The sequence below is a fragment of the Xenopus tropicalis genome, chromosome 9 (assembly GCF_000004195.4).
Source record: "Xenopus tropicalis strain Nigerian chromosome 9, UCB_Xtro_10.0, whole genome shotgun sequence".
NCBI lineage: Eukaryota > Metazoa > Chordata > Amphibia > Anura > Pipidae > Xenopus > Xenopus tropicalis.
Genome location: NC_030685.2, coordinates 60,742,220 through 60,761,904, shown reverse-complemented (window position 1 = coordinate 60,761,904; position 19,685 = coordinate 60,742,220). Strand labels below are relative to the sequence as shown.

Below are 19,685 nucleotides of genomic sequence, written 5' to 3'. Positions count from 1 at the left end.
TGTCACTGACACAGCTGCTAGCCCAGTGAGCAGGGGGTAAAGGCTTATGTAAAATAAGGAGCTAAATTTGCTACAGTTCTTATCCATAACAACCAATCGGCAGGTAGCTTGGTTACCTGTTTTAAACATCTCATTGGTTGCTCATTGGGGCAAACTTTTATTACACATGGGGGTTAAATCTCCCTTCTCTCCTTTCTCCTAGAGCAGTGCTGTCCAACTGGCGGCCCGCGACCCCACTCTGTGTGGCCCCCCACCTGTCTGGCTGCTTTGATGGCTTACTCTTGTGTAAGCTTTAAATGGTATCAGTACTGTGATTAACTGCCCCCCCCTGCATGGTTCTCACCTCAGATTCAGGCTGTAATCAGGCTGTATTGTTTAAATATGTAATCCCCTGTGTTGTTCACACCTTTTAATACCTGCATTGTTCACCCCCTGCAGTGTTCACACCTCAGGCTCAGGCTGTAATCACCCCCATTGTTCCCCTGTTCACACCTCAGGAGCAGTAGAAACCCACAAATAATCCCTGCACACTACAAAAAGAACATATACTGAGGTGGTACTACAATTAAAAAGTTTTTTAATATATAGTTATTGTGCAGACTGTAGGAGCAGTGCCAGCATTGTGTCACTGTAGGCTGCCTGTGTGTGCCATACACACAGGCAGCATAGGGCAAGCAGAGTATTGCACACACAGGCAGGGTAGGGAAGGCAGAGTATGGCACACACAGGCAGAGTAGGGCAATCAGAGTATGTCACACAGGCCAAGTTTGGCACAAACCAGCCAAGAATGGCACACACAGTGAAAGTATGGCACACACAGGCAGGGTAGGGAAGGCAGAGTATGGCACACACAGGCAGGGTAGGGAAGGCAGAGTATGACACACACAGGCAGGGTAGGGCAGGCAGAGTATGGCACACACAGGCCAAGTATGGCACAAACCAGCCAAGAATGGCACACACAGTAAAAGTATGGCACGCAGGCAGGGTAGGGCAGGAAGAGTATGGCACACACAGGCAGGGTAGGGAAGGCAGAGTATAGCACACACAAAGGCAGGGTAGGGCAGGCAGAGTATGGCACCACAGGCAGGGTAGGGCAGGCAGAGTATGGCAGGTTTTTGCTGTACTACAACCATTAATATGGGTATGGTCATGTGATAACATGGGTGTGGTTTCAAGTGGGTGCAGTTTCAAAAAGGGGAGTGGTCAAAACTGGCTTCCATTATCGGCCCTCCACCACGTAGGTCGGAAAAATTCCGGCCCTCGGTACAACAGAAGTTAGACAGCACTGTCCTAGAGCACTTGAAGGGGCTTCTCTCTAAAATAGTTGCTGGGTTCTCCGTAAAAGTCACAAGGTGCTGCATGTTGCAATCCCTGTGTGAGTGCCTTTTGGGGAATATAATTTGCAGTCTGTATGATTTTTTTTCCCTGAGCCACAGGTCTAGGCAACTGCGGGTGAGCATTTTGTCACTTGCTGAGCTAGGAATCACTGTCAACCAAAGCGCCCTGAATCGCCCCATGCTGTTGCCCATAGGGTCCTGTTTATAAAGCTGTAATAAAGGCTATGTATAAATACACAGCAGATGTGAATGGCAGGCCCAGCTATTTTATAAAGCTGTGTATTGATTTTAGGCTAGTGCAATGGCCAGTGTAAAATTCTGGTGTAACAGGCAGCAGTAAATTGAAAATGTTGTGGGGAAAGGACAACAGCACAGCTTTTTGCAATGCTGCTTATACTGGAGTTTTTCTTGCAAAGAAGGAAATGGGAGAGAGAAGGTCATTAAAGCCCCCTCTTCCAGTCATAGGGGAGATCCTGAGCTCAGTATAGTAAGCTCTTCCCTTCCCACTGCAGTTTGTCTGTGCTGTCTGGCGTCTGTCCGTCAGTGTCAGGCAGCTCAAACTGTTCCTGAAATCTCCCCGGACTGCTTCCTACTGGCCAAGCATAATCATTGGCTTCTGCCTAGGAGGACATGGTACATTTCACCACATTCTTAAAATACCATGGTTCAATGTATTGAAAAAAAAGCATAATTCACACTGTTTGTTTGGCTTACCCGAGAAAAGACAGGAAAAAATGAAATTTTTGTGCAGTTTCTATTTTAAAAAAAATGCTTTTCAACAGCAATTACATTTACAAGCACGGTAATGCTAACCATAGAGATGTGCACTTTGAAATGAGGGAAAGTCTTTATTCCTGATTTGCAACTGGCTTTTTTCTGAACCTCTTTCTCAATTGCGCTTCACTGTTGCCCCCTATGGATCTGGGTGTTGCTACCGTACTAAAGGGAAGGCACTTGAAGCCTCCTCTGGACACAGACAGATCCACTAATACCATATATAAAGGTAAATGTGCATTCACTTGGAGTGGTGTTTTCCATTTTAATATCATTTGAATAACCATGTTGCTTGGCATGTTTCTCAGAGACATACAGGTGAAACAGTCCTCAAGTTTGTCCCCATTCAGCGAGTGGCACAGTGCCTGGGAATGGCACGGAGAGGGACTCCCAGGCCTGGCGTTGGTGAGAATCTGGCACCTGGCTCCTCATTTACTGGCTGCTGTTTCAGTCCCACTTAATCCAAGAGAGGCGGGCGGTGAGATCTGAGAGGAACATAACAGGATATTATCATCCATCCAGTGAGAGACAAAGGGTTCACATCAAGTTAGCAAAACATTCAAGCATTAAACGCTTCCAAGTAAAGTCTCCTATTAACACAATGTCAGTAAAGGCTCTTGTGTTCTTTTTTAGAGAGCTCTTAAAGCAATAGAGAATCTCATCCAAAGACACCCTACTGCTTGTTTCCACCACTGCTTGGTAAGAAGAAAGTACACCCCCCCCCCCCATCTCAAACATGTACACTAGTGCTATTAGCTCCTGTCTTGCACAACTAGAAGTTATCTGTGTTCCCCTGTGTCCCGCAGTCACAATTGGTCATCATGCAAAAAAAAAAAAATAATCAGGCAGTCAGTACCATACAGCTCGTGGCCTAATAATATTATGCATTGTGCATTTGAGGCAAGTAATGGGCTTTCCATAAACAGAACAGCGGGTTATCTTCTGTCAAAGAAAGATTCTTAACAATATAGTTCCTAAGGAACAGCTTGTATCAGCTGCCCATATGTTGCACAATGTAGTATGACAATATAAGAGAATATAGAAAATCAGATTATGTAAAAAAGTTGTATTAAAAAAAAATCTAAATGCCTTTTCTGAGATTAGAGCATTGTGGCTTTTTTAGGGGCCAAAATGTTAGCCATGGAATTTTGTAAAGTTGTGGGTATCAAATGCATTTGCTGGCATGTTAACTGTACACTGCATTGCTCTACCCATGTGGCAGATACAGCGCTGCAGGAATGACTTTTGTGTAGATATTTGTACACAGGAGGATCTACTCATTTGCGTTCATATCCAAAAGTGGATTTTTTTCTTCTATACTAAACAGACTGCAAACGACTTAAGGAGCAGCCCAGTTGGTAGCCAATGCCCACCTGTGTATGGCCAATAGCTTTAGACATGCCCAGAAATAATGTTTGCAAATGATGACGGTACAGGCTGCCTTGGGCTGTGCTGAACATTGGGCACTGTTACTAGGGCCTGACTAATGCTCATGCTGTATTGTGCATGTATAGGGCATAATATACAATCTTAGTTTGGGTTTTAAATAATAAATATTTATAATGTGTTAGCATTTTGCAGCAATCTCAGATTTATTGATAATTCTGCATCAAAAGACAAAGTCTGAGCAGCCCATGAGAATAAGGGGGTGGAATGTAGCTACTATATAAATGTATGTGTGTGTGTATATAATATATATATCCATTGTAATGGTTTCTGAATGTTAATGCCCACAGCAAATCTTTTGGGGCAAATAGGGAAAACAGTGACCCTGCTTATACTATAGCTACACTGCAGGGAAGGTATGCTAGTATCATCCAACTCCGACAGTTACTAGATATGTGCTTAGCTTAAATATTCACCTGCACGCACATGTACTAATGTCCTCCTCTTCAGTCCAGCAACAAAATGAGTTATTGCTTTTTTGCATTATTCACTATCGTACATGGCAAGTGTGTTCATTTTAAATGAGTCCCAAGTGGGGCTTACCTTGGATCACCCACTTAAAACTGTTACCTGATCAACACAGAGCAATGAAGGTGATTAACCCTCTGCAAAAAAGGCATCCAATTGTGCAAGGCATTTTAGGAATCAGTGTTGGCCAGAGGGGAGCTAACTCCTGCTACTTTGTTTCAGTGATACAAGTAAGGAGAACCGGCAGTGCAAGGAATAGAAAAGAACATATCATCAGGTTTGATGGCAACTACAATTACAAATGACTTTACAATGATCTTAGTTTATGTTTCTGTATTAAATGTAATATTACATTAGTTGCTTTAGGATTGCATTTGCTTTCATTATGCCAAATACACATACTAACATAAGAAGAAACACATATAAATTTGTATCTCTAAATAGATAGATATTGACTTTATAAGCTAAGTAAGCAGGTTGTAGAGTTTCCATATAGTTACTTACCACTTGTGTTCCAAATGTCGCTCTGGGGGCCCCTTGAACCTGTCCTAACAAACTCCTCTACGTAAGTCTTTGGGTCCATTCCCGAGGACAGGATATCACTGAGCAGTGCTATATAGGCAATGGCTAGACGCAGTGTGTCGATCTTTGAAAGTCGCTTCTCATAGGGAAAAGTTGGAACTCTGCCTCTGAGCTCTTCAAAGGCAGAATTGATGCTCAGCATCCGCCTCCTCTCCCTGATGTTGGCTGCCTGCCGGTGCACTTTACATGGACCTTCCATAAGGCTCTCTTCCTGAAAGGAGCTGTTCATTTCAGCACCCAGGCCAGCGAGCTGCAAGGGAACCTCTGATACCACCTGGGAGAGAGCTGGCCATGCAGGTACATGCTCTGTCACCGCAGGGAAAAAGTCCATTGTGCAACTCTCTGGTTCACTATGAAGCTGAAAGGTGCTTTCCAGTTGGTCCCATAGCTGATAGTCAGGCTCTGGGTCCCATAGTATATCCTCCATAATGAGAGAACTTCCCTCTTAAGAGTCTCAACTCAACTTGTATGGGAGAATCTCTTAATCTCTTCCTCTATGCTTTATATACCTCCCATCCTCTTAGACTCTCTCTTGTTCTTTTTGTAAATTACAAGATGAAAACTTCTTTTCAGATGTTACTTAATGAGAACGCCTTGAATTTTGCTTTGAAATTGGGATCAAGGTGCCCAGGAAGAGGCAGGGAGTGTTGGTAACCTAGAGTGTTTTGGGCCACAGGAGGGAGTAGTACTAATTAAATACCCCAGATACTATTAAAAGTCTGTCAAGAACATATGATGCTCTTGTGTGCGTTTGGCAGTAATTGGGAGCACAACCTCCGCGCAGCCGGGGACTGTGTGAAATTGCTTTTTTATGTAAATTGTAGCAGAGGACTTCTTCTTGCACAAAGGTGAGTGTCTGTCTGTGCCATGCTCTGCTCAAGGTGTGATATTTGCCCCACTGGCGTGTTTCAGCTATGCTATGTATCTGTTTGTATGTAAGATCAGAAAAGAGGACATGTTTGATGTCAAAATGCGCTGTTTCTAACTTAAATGGGTAATTCTTAGCAACTTTTCAATTAGTCTTATGAATTTTTTTTTATAGATTTTGCAGGGCCAAATTCAAAAGTGGTGCAGCCTCTAGGCCACTTGCACCCCCCACCCCTGCTCAAAAATCTCCCATCCAGTCCCCAGTGCAGATGTGGCTAGAGGGCAGCATGGTGCCCCCAGAACTTTGCAACTCTAGGCCCAGACCTTTATGGCCTGCCCATAAATCCAGCCTTAGTTTTGTGACTTAATTGCTTTGCTTTTCTGACTCTGCCCAGCTTTCAAATGGGGGTCACTGACCCTGGCAGATAAAACACCTATTGCTCTTTAAGGCTACAGTTTTTGTGTTATTGTAACTTATCTTTCTGTGCAGGCCCCTTTACTATTCATATTCCCAGCCTCTTATTCAAACCGCTCCCTGGCTGCTAAAGTAATTTGGACCCTAGCACCTAGCAGCCAGATAGCTACTGGAGAGCTGCTGAACGAAAAGCTAAATAATTAAAAAACAACACACCATAAATAATACCAAGTGCAAAGGTTGAGGCCATCAACCTTTTATATGTGTGAACTACATTAAAATTGAAAAAGTATTGGGGAACAACACAAGCATTAAAGTTTTAGGGGTGCCAAATATTGGCTAATTGATAGCCCCAATGAGGACTGTCAGCCTACAATAGACTCTGTTTGGCACTGCCCCTGCTTTGAGGCCACTGTGAGGTTGGTGAGTAACATGTTGCTCCTGAGCCGCTGGTTGGGGATCACTGCTCTACAACAAAAGACAAGGGAACAACCACTTTCATAGAAGGAAAGATCTAATGACAGATGCCAAAATGCTAGGCACCACTCAGTGATATTACTTACCCGATGCCCCAATTGGTGCTTCTGTTAGCAGGAAGCCACACCAGCCCAATATTCTCTTTGCATCTGCTCATGTACCTTGTATGTGTGGCTCTGTGCATAACCCTGAGGCTACTTTTTTTTTTTTTATATCTTATTTTTCATGGCTTGTGGCCCTTTTACTGTATTAGGGACATGTTTTGCTCCACATCTAAAAATCCTTTGTTTCCTTTTAAAGCCAGAGTCCAGTGTAAGTGGCCAAGATGCAGCTAATGCATGCTAATACAGACACTAATCTGGGATAGTGTCATTTCTTTGTTCCAGCTGTTTAATATGAATTTCACTTTTTTGTACAGATCTGTTGGGTGTTTATCTGAACTGGCCATGAGCTCTTGTTTGTTTCTGCCTGATTCAGCCATGCACACAGACGTCTGACTGTCAGCTCCACCTGTCCTGCCTTGGCTTCAGCCAGTCCTGTCAGCTGTTCAGGACATCAAGCAGCTCAGAGAATGTACAGATGGGATAGTAGCGGAGACACTTTGGGTGCAGTACATCAACATCTTTTATATTATTATTATTATTAAAGGCTATAATAACTCTTCTGATCATTAATATGTCGTGCTAGGTACAAGTTGGTAGCGACCCAGCTATTAATAAACTTTGTTTTCACTTTCCCTGCTTTAATCCTAGGACCTAGGTCAGTGATCCCAAACCAGTTGCTGACCACCCCAAAGTGGCCTCAAAATAGGTGCCCATATTTAGAGTCCTAGCCTGGATACATGTTTTGGAAGCTCAGAGAAACAGTTTTACTTCTATCTGAGCCTCCTGCAGGCTAGCAGTCCACATGGGCTTCCAAATAGTCAATCACAGTTTGGCCATCCATGTTGTACGGCTATGTGGCACAAACAAGCAGAGCGCTTTAGTGTGGCTGACTGACTGAGAACCATAATGATCACAGGCTGGTCTGAAGCAAGTGCCCTCTCTGTGGTGCCAGCCTTTCTTAGGCATTCTGCATGTATGGCAACCTATGAGTGAATCTGTGTAGAGCATATATGTCAAACACAAGGCCCGGGGGCCAAATCCAGCCCACCTGGCTGTTTTATGTGGTCCTTGGTGAGTGTGACTGACCATCCAGCCTGATCAATTTCCATTTTTCTCACATAGTAACTAAAGGCCCCCATACACGGGCCGATAGAAGCTGCCAATATCGGTCCCTTGGACCGACTCGGCAGCTTATCGGCCCGTGTAGGGGCAGAAACGAGGGGCCTGGCCGACCGATATCTGGCCTGAAATTGGCCAGATATCGATAGGCCAGGTTAGAAAATCCAGTCGGATCGGGGACCGCATCGGATCGTTGATGCGGTCCCCGAACCGACTGCCCCATGGCACAGGGCCAAACGATCGGATTATTTTTTTTTTAACCTACTTGCTACCCGATATCGCCCACCCGTAGGTGGGAATATCGGGTGAAGATCCGCGGATCTGCCCGTGTATGGCCAGCTTAAGACTAAGGGGCATATTTATCATGCTGTGTAAAAAGTGGAGTGAAGCATTACCAGTAATGTTGCCCAGGGCATCCAATCAGTAATCAGATTTTAACAGTAGCAAAGCATCTATTGGCTGCTATGAGCAACATCACCGCTAATGTCTTACTCCACTTTTTACACATTGTGATAAATATACCCCTTAGTTTCTTACTAAGTATATTAATAAATAATTTGGCCCGCGACTTAGCCTTTAGATTTCGGCCCACTTATGTGATGTGACACCCCTGGTGTAGAGGGTGGCGGGGAGTTAGAGGAAAGGAAAACTACATGTATTTCTGTACAATAGTGTTAATCAGCATGACAGCCCTTAACTAGCAGAGCTGAGTGACAGAATCAGGTATTAAGAAAGAAATGGTTTTAGGAAGTCAGTGAAGTGTTTGAGTATTAATGTTCTTTTTATTGGTGCAGGCCGGGGCTGTAACCAAATGTCAGCAGCCAAAATAAATATTTGACAACAGCAATAATAAAGGCCTTAGTGTTATTGGGGATCCCCAGATACATGGCATTGGCAGCTGTGATGCACACACATTCAGTTGCAGCAGCACAGGTCATTGGCAGTAATGCATCTTTCACCCACTAAATATCCATAAGCTCAATGTTTGTTCCTTTTAAGGGCAGTGGCACACGGAGAGATTAGTTGCCCCCGTGATAACCAGCATCTGCATTAACACTTTAGTTCTTTCCTGCACCCAGCTGCAGATCCCTATTGCACAAGAGAGGCCCTGGTGCTTATTTCATCTGAGGAATCTTCCATAAACAGATGCTTGTACAGCTATGGGAAGATGTCTCTGTTCTTTTCAAGACTATAAAAATACCTTAACTCAGTGCTGTCCAACTTCTACGGTGCCGAGGGCCGGAATTTCTCTAGCATACATGGTGGAGGGCCGCTAATGGAAGTCAGTTTTGACCACTCCTCTTTTTGAAACCACACCCACTTCAAACCACACCTATTTTATCACAATGGTGGTAGCACAGCAAAATCCCAAATGCTTGGTCCTTACAGTGGGGATATCAACCATCATTCATATGTGAAAGAATTATGTCATATTAAGATATACCCTTAAATGCCATATGCCTCCTCCTCCCCTGTGGATAGCAGAGCAACCCCCAGTACATAATTACACTCCTTTGGGACCATTTAATGGCTATTTCCAACTGCTAACAAACTCCCACAACAAACCCCTGCCAGGTTCACCTCCCACAAGCAGCATAGGGCTGCCATACTCTGCCTGTCCTACCCTGCCTGTGTGTGCCATACTCTGCCTGTCCTACCCTGCCTGTGTGTGCCATACTCTGCCTTCCCTATGCTGCCTCTGTGTGCCATACTCTGCCTTCCCTATGCTGCCTCTGTGCCATACTCTGCCTGCCCTACCCTGCCTGTGTGTGCCATACTCTGCCTGCCCTACCCTGACTGTGTGTGCCATACTCTGCCTGCCCTACCCTTCCTGTGTGTGCCATACCCTCCCTGACCTATGCTGCCTGTGTGTGCCATACTCTACCTGCCCTATGCTGGCTGTATGTGCCATACTCTGCCTACAGTACCTATGTCTGAGGTGTGAAGAAGTGAACAATGGGAGTGATTACAGTCTGAGCCTGAGGTGTGAACACTGCAGGGGGTGAACAATGCAGGTATTAAAAGGTGTGAAAAACACAGGGGATTACATTTTTAAACAATACAGAGGGATTACAGCCTGAATCTGAGGTGAGAACCATGCAGGGGGGGCAGTTAATCTCAGTACTGATACCATTTAATGCTTACTCAAAGGTAAGCCATCAAAGCAGCCAGACAGGTGGGGGGCCACACAGAGGGGGGTCGCGGGCCGCATGCGGCCCGCGGGCCGCCAGTTGGACAGCACTGCCTTAACTGAAGCAAGCAAGTGGCAACTATTATTCATATGTATTTTTACCCATTCTCTAGCACCAGTATGTTCCTCTTCTCCATGGCTCCGTATCACATCTTTGTGCATTTTTTTGCAATAAAATTTAGTGGGGGTCCCAATTCCAGAGAAAATGAACAAGAAAACAAGACATATTTAGATCTAAATTAGCCAGAGTTTCTGGGCCTCTGTGCACCAATCTCCGTTCTACCCATGGCGAACAAAATACTAGAATAAAACAGTACAAAAAGCCATAATGTGACTCCCCCTGCAAATTCCCATGTTTAGGAAATTAATGTAAACAAGCTCTGATCGACCCTTTCTACCGGGTCTGGACTGGGACACTAAATAGGCCCTGACATTTCAAGTACAGAGGGCCAAATAGTGACTGTCTATGGCATCTTACAGTAGCCCCTCTGGCATTTACCAGAATCCCCAGATTGCCAGTCCAGTTCTGCTTTCTACATTATATAACTGGATAAGCAACATTACTCCTCCAACAAAGATCTGTTTGAGTGAGTGTCCATTTAGGAGCTCTGGCATGGCAGGGACACCCAGTCCCGCTTACCTTGTCCTATGACATGAGCATTATAGACATTCATGTATGGATCTCAGGTTTGTCAGTTGAAATACATAATTCACAGTCGCAACAAGGAAACATGAAATGCAGGTTCAGATGATTGTGGAAGACTCCTCTTTCTGTCCCTTTGGTATCTAGCTGCACTTTGTGCAACCTGACTGTAATACAGTGAGGGAAGTTAAGGCAGTTCATGGAGGAGGAAGGACAGCACTCGTGGTGGAACGGGGAGTTTGCAGGCAGAAGACAATCTCTGTTTTCCAAGTGCTCTCCTAACTATGATACGACACAGGCTGGCAAGAGCGCGCGGATAACCTAAGGAAGGAAGAGGCACATTTGATATAATAAAAAGGCAGAAATGTCAATCTGATGCTGGTGAAAAAGGTTGGGTAACTGTAGGAGATAGGCAGCAGATATTAAAAAAAAATCACTTGGCATGTTGGTACAGTGAAACAGTATTTTCGGATGACAACCACCTGGCAAATGCTACAGTAACAAGCCATGTGTGGGAAAGAGATTTTCAAAATCCCAAAGTGGTAATACACAGGCCAACCTGGTCCACTCTCCAAATTAATCCATGGGCAGAACAGACAGAGTTATTAGTGGCCACACATGCCACCTTTCTACTGTTCCAGTCATTTGTGTATAGAGAACAAATGGTTGGAAAAGCAGTAAGTGAAGATCAGCTCCTCTTTACATCCTCATTTGCTGATATACCCTGAACCAGTATCCTAAGTACATACATATCAGTGGGGATCCATGTGCCAGCATAGACACACAGATACATAAAGATAAAAGTTAATTTCCTACTATCTGTGCGTATATAGCCTCCTTTAAAAAAAAAAAAAAGGAAAGTTACAATCACTGGGTGGTGCCAAACAAGTTTTTCCAGGAGAAGGGCAAATGATGCTGCCAGATAGGAATTAAGTAAATGATTAAATCTGTTTCTTCCGAAATTTTAATTTAACTTGGCTCATTCAGCAGTATCTCTTGAGGGTGTGGTTACTAGTTATTAGCCCTGACAGTGGTGGGGGCTTCCTTTATAGGGACAATTCATCACCAACTCTTAAATAGCATTGTCCTACAGCAGCAGCAGGCATATGTAGAGAAATTCTGGCACGCAAAGTAAAGGAAATGAATATTTCAGGATATATGTATTTACTCATTATATTATCCATTTTTAAACAATCTAATATTTCGGTTAATTTCTTTGACCTGCAGTTTTTTGTTTGTTTGGCCGCCTGAATGGTTTTCTGCAGCACTGTTTATAAACAGCATTAATAATTCATGGCAATTCCTCCATTTCACTCAAACCTCAACCTAGATTTACACACAGGAGGCCAACCTTACCTTTTGCTTCTTTAAAAAGCTCAAGCGCAGCGGTGTTCACACTTATCCTTGGATGTTCCTCTGCACATGGCTCCCCCCGCACAAGTTTCAGATTTGCCCCAAAGTCAATAAGAAGTTGCACAAATTGCTGATCACATCCATGCCGCAGAACTGCCTCTAGTAAGCAACAAGGTGCCCCTCGTGGAAAGTTCTCCTCTGACACCTTTCCCCAATAGTTATAGTCAGGGTTGGCACCAGCCTGGAGTAACAGGTGGAAGCAGGCTAGATTGTGATACGCTGCACTAATATAGAGTGGGCAGGAGGCCAGAGAAGTCAGCAATCGAGGGGAAGAGTCAGAACCACGAAAAGACAGCTGGTGATCCACATCGACATCAGCACCATACCTGCAAACAGGTGAGAAGGTCACGAGTCCTCCATAAACTCTGTTGGCATTAATATGCATCTTAATACTATGTGTACATATTTGTGTATATCAGAAAACATTAGTGTCATAAGTAATTAGCTGACTATATGGAACAGCCAAATATTCTTTAAAAAAATCAGTACTGTTTAGTGTTCTTTAATTATTACTATTATTTCATGTTTTAATGCTTTTAAAGTTTTATAATGTATAATGCAATAATGTATTTGGGGCATACAGACGCTGTGTGGCCAAGGGAAAATAAGACAGGGATACTAGCTTAAGGTGGCCATACACTGTAAGATCCACTCGTTGGCGAAGTCGTCAAGCAAGGGGATCTCCTCCAGATATGCCCACCTAAGGGTGGGTGCTATCAAGGCTAGTTTGATTATTTGACCCCAGGGCCAAACAACTGAGTTAAAATGGCGTGCATAGGCACCATTGGTTTGTGGACTGCATTAACGAGCCAGTGCCGTCAATGACCCAACAAAAAAATCTACCCTGCCAAAGAGGTGACCTGTGGCAATTCTGCTACCTGCAGAGCACAGAGAAAAGTGTAAAACATGGTCTCTGTCTGTCTTTTAGACTATGCACCCTGTCTTGCATGTAGGGAATGACCCCTTTGGAGAGCACTGTTAAGAGTGGTGTCTATGCAGCCATGTGTTCTATAATTGGATTAAGATTTAGTTGAGCACACCCATACAAATATCATGAAAAATAAAGTTACTGAGCTCTCACTTGATCAACTCTTGCAGTATGTCGGCCCGGCCCACGCGTGCAGCATGGTATATGGGGGAGCTTCTATTGTGAGGACTGCCATTTGGGTCTGCCCCAGCCCTTAGCAGAACTTTTACACATTCCAGGTGTCCATTTTCTGCAGCCACATAGAGAGGGGTCTGTCCCTTCACATCTACCAGCTCCAGCTGTGCCCCAGAGCGGATGAGGAGCTCCACACAATCAGCATGTCCGGCCGTGGCTGCAATGCGCAATGGAGAACAGGGTAGCCAACCGCTACACCACACAGCTCGCTCATCTATACCCCTAGGTTTAACAAAAACATAAAAAACACGAATGCATAAAGGTATACACCCATGAGCCTTTTAAAGTGCATTTGTCCTGCTACTGATTTGCATGCATTAACTGAATGGCAACACAAGTGTTCATTTTAGTCTTCCTTGTGGGCTGTTATTGATGCTGAGTCCAGAAATTCTGCCCAATGATTATGTTCCCATCTATAGACAGAAAGCCAAAAGAATGACTGAAATCTTTTTAGAACCTATAAAGCCTGTGGGTTAGTGCCCTATTTATGTATAGGAATTATAAGAGGAACAGAAGATTCAGCTATTAGTGAGATACAGGACAGAGCAGCTCCTATACCACTGATTTCTCTGTTATGCAGCTTTTGTTATGCAGCTCCCCAACTTAGAACTGAAGCCATTATTCTGAAGGCAGTACTCTGAATGGTGGAATCACATAGCTTCAGTGTTCATATTACTGTTATCAAGTTACCTTCCCCTGCTAATAATGAAGAAGCTACCACTAGGCTTACAAAAAAAGCTCAATATACTATGATCTCATATTTGTATATTTATATGCTTGCTGTATAGCTAGAGAATCAGAGAATTCCTGCTTATAAACAGAATACATTTGCCCTTTAAAGACCCTTGAAATATACTACTTTAGGTTTACATGCTATACATTGAAAGGGAATAGTTAAAACAGAATATTTATTAAAGGAGAACAAAACCCCTTTACACACTTTGCCATAGAAGCCTTCTTCCTGAACCATTGAAATGCCCCAATATTGCCTGCTCCACTGTACCTCATGGTAAGAGCAGTCCAACAGCATCAGTGGCCATTCTCTCTATATGCTTGACTTCCACTCTCAGGCCTTTTGGCAGCAATCGCCAACCAGGAGCATGCACATAAAGTTGAATTCTGGACTAAATCAGGCTCAGCTGCTCATGTTTCTGGTCACCAGCAGGCCTGGGAAAGGAATTCAAGTAGCCAGTGATGCTGGCTGGCAACTGCCCTGGGCTACTCCGCCTGTTGTCATGAGTTAGGCCATACTGAGGCATGATGGTGCTGCGATTCAGGAGGAGGGAGGGAGGGCTATGCATAAATGGGTTTTGTTCTCTTTTAGGCTAAAATTATGGTAAAAGCTAAGGTTCTGCTGCATGGTGTGTCTTCTATAATAACAGAGCTACACTCATGTACATGTCTGACATTTCATTACACTCAGAAAACAAAACGTGTATAATGTGGGCAGGTAAATGAGACACCAGATATTCAGTGACTCTCTACCAGCATTTTGTGTAGTATTTCCAGTGCATGTTCATTACAAGTCAAATGGGGTAACATAATGGGGCTTATTTGCGACCCTGGGGGATGCAAGTATGTGCCCCCTGGCATTCATTTAGCAGTACTTGCTGGGCTTGCTTCTCTTTGCATGGAGTCTGATCAAAAATCCAGCACTCCATGCAAAAAGCAGCATCAGGTGGCGCACTCCAGCCCTGTCCTCAATGCCTGCCTTAGAGTAGGCAATAAGGAAAGGGGCCGTATGCCAGCTGTGCCTCTAGCTGCTCCATACCCAAGCTCGAAGCAGGCCTGGACTGGGATTCAAAACAGTCCCTGGTATTTTAAGTACACTGGGACCCAAACCCAATAAAGCCCAATAAATAGCGACAGCAGCCCGTCTGACATTTGCCAGAATCCACAGATTGCCACTCTGGGCCTGACCGGAAGTGGTGGCTAATTTTTCAGCCCAAACTTGACCTGTAAGCCTGTACATTCACCCTTTGATGAAGAATAAATAACTTTTCTGTTTTCATGTTCCATTTTTAAGGCTACATTTCAATTTTCTTTAAATAGATTTACAGCATTACAGTGTGACACTGGGAGGACAACAAGCACCCCTCTGCCCTTCTGGTGAGAGGCAGAAAATAAAAAAGCCAGTTATGTATTGGTTAGAAAACAGGCAGCTTTTCTTGTTGTTTTCATGCACACAGATTCAAGCACTGCTGCTCCTTTCATGGTGTTTACCTTAGAAACCTCTCATCTTGCAGAAGGCTCCTTAGCGTGTCAATATCCCCCACACAGGCTGCATTGTGCAAACGTGTATCCTGGCATTGCTCCAATGGGTGATCACAGTACTTGTCCTGCAACCATGCCTTCAGGCTCCGCCCTGCACACAGCAAAATATTAACATATAATCTGAGTATACGACTGACACTCATTAGTGAAAATACAGTGATCACTAAAAAAAAACAAAACATATATTTGGAGGTTTTTAATTATAAATGTTAAAGGAATTCTGACACGATTTTTATGGTTTTTTATTTCTAAATTACACTGTTTACATCGCAAATAATTCACTCTGCCATTTAAAATTTTATTCTTGAACCAACAAATGTATATTTTTTAGTTGTAATACTGGTGTTTATGCAGCCACCTCAGTGCGTTGTGCCTGAATCTGAGCTGTCAGAAGGAGCCAGCGCTATACATTAGAACTGCTTTCAGGTAACCTATTGTTTCTCTTACTCAATGTACTGTCCGTATGATCCAAGTCACATAATAGCAAATAGGGTTTCTCCTGATTGGATGCTATTCTCATGTCTACACTAGGTAGGGAAACCTGTTCGTTTTTTTTTTTTTGGGGGGGGGGGGGTGATATCACTTAAGCTTGCAGCAGTAAAGTGTAACTGAAGTTTATCAGAACACAGGTCACATGGCTGTGGCACCCTAGGAAATTAAGAATATGGCTAGCACCATGTGAAATTTAAAAATTACATATCAAAAAATCTGTTTATACTGTAATAAAATGCATTTCTGTGCAAAATTCTCCTGATGAGTTTTGAGAGTATTCCTTTTACTACATTGCCACTAACTGTTCTTGTGGAGTTGCAGTCCAACTATTCCCTAAATAGGGGGAGGAGATTTCAGGAAATGGCATTTGCTGAGTGGGATTGGGCAGGGCTATATTTTCTAAGGAACCATTCCCAGCAGCCTAGGGTACTGTTCAAGATAGTGCCATCTCCCTTTCTCTGGGACATGCACAGAAGGGCAGAGACAAAGAGCTGTATGATCTAAATCCAACAGTTACTCTGGTAAGGACATTTTGGTAAAACTTCGGGAAGGGCCAGACTAGCAATCAGCAGATTTGGGCAAATGCCAGAGGGGCTGCTCTAAGATGCCATAGACAGTCACTCTTTATTGGGCCTGTGGGGACTGTTTGGGCCTCTGTACTGGAAATGCCAGGGCCTATTTTAAAGACTGTCTCTGGGGACTTCAGTCTGGTTTATTGGGGTGATACTGGGTGAAACATGAAGGGAAAGAAAATGCATTCATTTTTCAAAAGGAAATTAAAAAAAAAAACAAAAAACTGGCACCTTACACAGGTATCGGACCCCTTATCTGGAAACCCATTATCCAGAAAGTTCAGAATTACGGAAAGGCCATCTCCCATTGACTCCATTTTAATCAAATAGTTCACATTTTTAAAAATGGTTTCCTTTTTCTCCATAATAATAAAACAGTACCTTGTACTTGATCCCAACTAAGATATAATTAATCCTTATTAAAGGCAAAACAATCCTAGTTGGTTTAATTACTGTTTAAATATTTTTTTTTTTTTTTTTTTAGCAAACTTAAGGTAGGAGATCCGAATTACAGAAATACCACTTATCCAGAAAACCCCAGGTCCCGTGCATTCTGGATAATGGGTCCCATACCAGTAGAAGCACTGAGCTTGACAGATGCTTGGGGCCTGGCTGGGCACGGCCCTTGTAATGACACCAGGACTGATAATGTATTAGCTGCAGATGCAAGTCAGATAGGGGACTCCACCATATTCCCCTTATACATAGAACATTCCAAAAAAAAAAAAAAAAAAAGGTACTCTGGTATACTCTGGACTTATTTCACGCAAAAATGAAAACACACAAATAAGTGCTTTGTTTTTTTGCATGAAATAAGGTGAGTGCATCATAGAACTCTTTTTTGATTCTTATTTTCCAGAATCTGAGAAATCCCCTCAGGAACTGGGCAGAGTATGGGCAGGGTATGGGCAGGGTATGGGCAGGGTATGGGCTGTACCCTTGTATAACTGCACATTACTGTAGGTGGGGAAGGAACCCTCATTTACTACTGTTCTACCTGTCAGACCAGCAAAGAAAATGGGGCTTTTGCTCTGCTTAAAGGGACAGTAACCCCTAAACATGTTTTGCCTTTATGTGCTGGGTACGTGGGGATATCTCGGTTTGATGTAGTTTAATTGTGCCAAATGGAAGACTGTGATGTTCATGTTACCAGTGCTGATAACTATGGCGACGCACCCCGCAACTGTGTATGTGCCTCATTCCAGCTTTCCCATGTATATTCTGCCTACAGGAGCCGGGAGCATAAAGTGTCTTACACACACATGAGATACACACCCCAGCACCTCTGTATAGGCGCATACATATCCTACCATTCCCGAACATACTGTATATATAAATATAGATACACACAGTGAAGCTGCAGCACCCCCGTGTGTCCCTGCACATTGCTACTAACCTGCCGCTCCTTCTTCCCTGCTCATTATCTCAGGGGGCAGAGGGCTGTGCGGCTGCTGGAGGGAGGCTGCAAGCTACACTGGGCCCCGCCTCTACAGCAGGAAGAGCGGCTGTTCCACAGAGCCAGAAAGGCGGCCACAACGGGCTTGGAGAGAGAATGACTGGATAAATAGGCAGAGGGCAGGGACTGAGTGAGTTAGGGACCGAGACAAATGCTTTACGTATTTGTAAGCGTAAAACACTACTAGCCCCGCCCTCTCACCCCTCATCATTTGTAATTCAGCCAGCTACCTGCGCTGCCGAAAATATGTGTTAAATCCAGCGAAAAATCTCTCTCTTATTAATACTGTGGCTTTCATTGCCTATATTTCTCGCTGCATCGAATTAGTCACTTTATGTGGTAAAAATTCAGGGTGAGAAATGGTGCAGCTGCTCAGGGGAATGGCAGCAGCAGACCCTGCAAATGCTGGGGGCCCCGGGTGTAGAGGGCCCATCTTGTAATTGTTAATAAAACTGGATTCAATTATAATTGTTGCTGGTCAGGCGTCCCTAGGCCCAGGGTGTGAGCAGACTCCTGACTGATGGGCAGTATCAAAATGTATGGCAATAAGATCATTTTCCCCAAAAGGTCTGAGGAGATGAGTGCCCCAAAAATAGTTTGATGTGGGTCCCATAACACGGTGAAGCCACTGACTAGGAGAAAGTGCTTCCCTGGAGATAGGCTTGCTGGTAATTATATGGCAACTTTATTTTATTTCAATTTGAGAAGAAGCTGGATGACAACGCATTTGCAACAACCTGTTCAGCTTCATTTAGAGAGAATACTTGCACTCACGCAGATTTCTATACGTGGGAGGACAGGTCTTTGGAATTCTGAGGCCTTTGTAAATGTTTTTCAATGTAAATTCTTTCACCTTTGTGTGTGTAGCCCACTTTTGGTTGTACTAGTGCTGCTACCTGCTGATTACTGTACTTGGCGCTACAGGAGTCCTGAGCCCCGCTTACTATGGGGGGGGTTAACAGGGATTTCTCCCTTAAAGGCGTGTCTCCACCCAGGGATGATCTTGTGGAACTATAACCCACACCCTGGGAACTTAATGTTTCGGTAGTACCTCTGCCTGGGATCCACACACAGCCCCCGGTACCTTGCCCCTCCCTGGGGTAGTTGCTTACCGGCAGGTAGGTGATCCTTGGTGCAGGAATGATCCAGATACACAGATTATATGATGAATTAGATAAGTTGCTTTATTCAGAGCAGAGACCTCTCCAGGAGTGGCATATCATTCATACACATTGCAGGGCATATCTCCTTACATCTCATTGAGAACCTTTTCCTGTTGGGCAACTCACGGTACTCCCACCAAGTGTTCCCTTCTAGGTGATCTCCCGGTACTCGCGCCAGGAGGCACCCCCTCTTGGAGTCCTCCCCGGTACTCACGCTAGGCAGCCTCACCACAGGCGACCCACTCCAGTACTCACGCCTAAGCCACCTCAGATCCGGCCTCCTTGACTAGCGGTGACCTGGTCCACCTACCTAGCCACTTAATGCCCTGCACTCCAGCAGATGTAATGCTGGGGGGTCCTAACCCCATTACCACTCCTGGAGGGGCAATATCCGCCCATTCTAGCTAGGTTACCTACATATCACTCCTAGAATGATCTCTTACAGAACTACTATCTCTAACTGTACCTGGGGTACTCCTTACTGGAGCAGTCCCAAAATGTCTGGCCCACAGCACATGGCTGCATCCCCTTATATGGGCCTATGCACCACCCTGTGGCCATAACCCGAACTACAGGTATACTCCCTGTTAACTATTTAGAACCCAGTCATCCCAGTGTCCCTGTTAACTAGCACCACCCTGTGGCCTGTCCTAAGGGCCCATTTTTTCTAAACCCCTACATGTGTATTAGAGGTTGTGCTCATCTGTCATAGGCTGATGCCATACAGGGC

General features: G+C 44.3%; 2 protein-coding genes across 3 annotated transcripts; both read right to left on the bottom strand.

Moving 5' to 3' along the window:
- Nucleotides 1-4,483: 4,483 nt before the first annotated feature.
- LOC100489188 (pancreas transcription factor 1 subunit alpha-like) lies at nucleotides 4,484-6,024 on the bottom strand. Its single transcript, XM_018097660.2, has one exon. It carries the CDS (start codon nucleotides 5,032-5,034, stop codon nucleotides 4,522-4,524), a length of 513 nt encoding a protein of 170 aa, XP_017953149.1. The 5' UTR covers nucleotides 5,035-6,024; the 3' UTR covers nucleotides 4,484-4,521.
- A 2,322-nt stretch (nucleotides 6,025-8,346) lies between these two features.
- asb1 (ankyrin repeat and SOCS box containing 1) lies at nucleotides 8,347-17,925 on the bottom strand. 2 transcript variants are annotated; one of them, XM_031893512.1, is made up of 6 exons: nucleotides 17,733-17,923; nucleotides 15,222-15,363; nucleotides 12,918-13,220; nucleotides 11,780-12,162; nucleotides 9,835-10,744; nucleotides 8,347-8,790 (listed from the first exon to the last, which is right to left on the bottom strand). In XM_031893512.1, the coding sequence occupies exons 1-5, from the start codon at nucleotides 17,755-17,757 to the stop codon at nucleotides 10,611-10,613; spliced, it is 987 nt and encodes a 328-aa protein (XP_031749372.1). In that variant the 5' UTR covers nucleotides 17,758-17,923; the 3' UTR covers nucleotides 8,347-8,790; nucleotides 9,835-10,610. The 2 variants fall into 2 exon arrangements, with proteins under 2 accessions (XP_031749372.1, XP_004917938.1); XM_004917881.4 differs by lacking the exon at nucleotides 8,347-8,790 and having other exon boundaries at nucleotides 9,836-10,744; nucleotides 11,780-12,201; nucleotides 17,733-17,925.
- Between the last annotated feature and the right edge of the window lie 1,760 nt (nucleotides 17,926-19,685).

What these genes read in the sequence shown, in the direction of transcription:
- LOC100489188 (XM_018097660.2), bottom strand. Translation starts at nt 5,034, where the DNA reads ATGGAGGATATACTATGGGACCCAGAGCCTGACTATCAGCTATGGGAC.
- asb1 (XM_004917881.4), bottom strand. Translation starts at nt 17,757, where the DNA reads ATGAGCAGGGAAGAAGGAGCGGCAG. An exon ending in CAAGATGAGAGGTTTCTAAG is followed by an intron (nt 13,221 to 15,221) that starts GTAAACACCATG and finishes TGTTAAACCTAG; the next exon opens with GGGTATAGATGAGCGAGCTG. An exon ending in ATACTGCAAGAGTTGATCAA is followed by an intron (nt 12,202 to 12,917) that starts GTGAGAGCTCAG and finishes TAATGCCAACAG; the next exon opens with AGTTTATGGAGGACTCGTGA.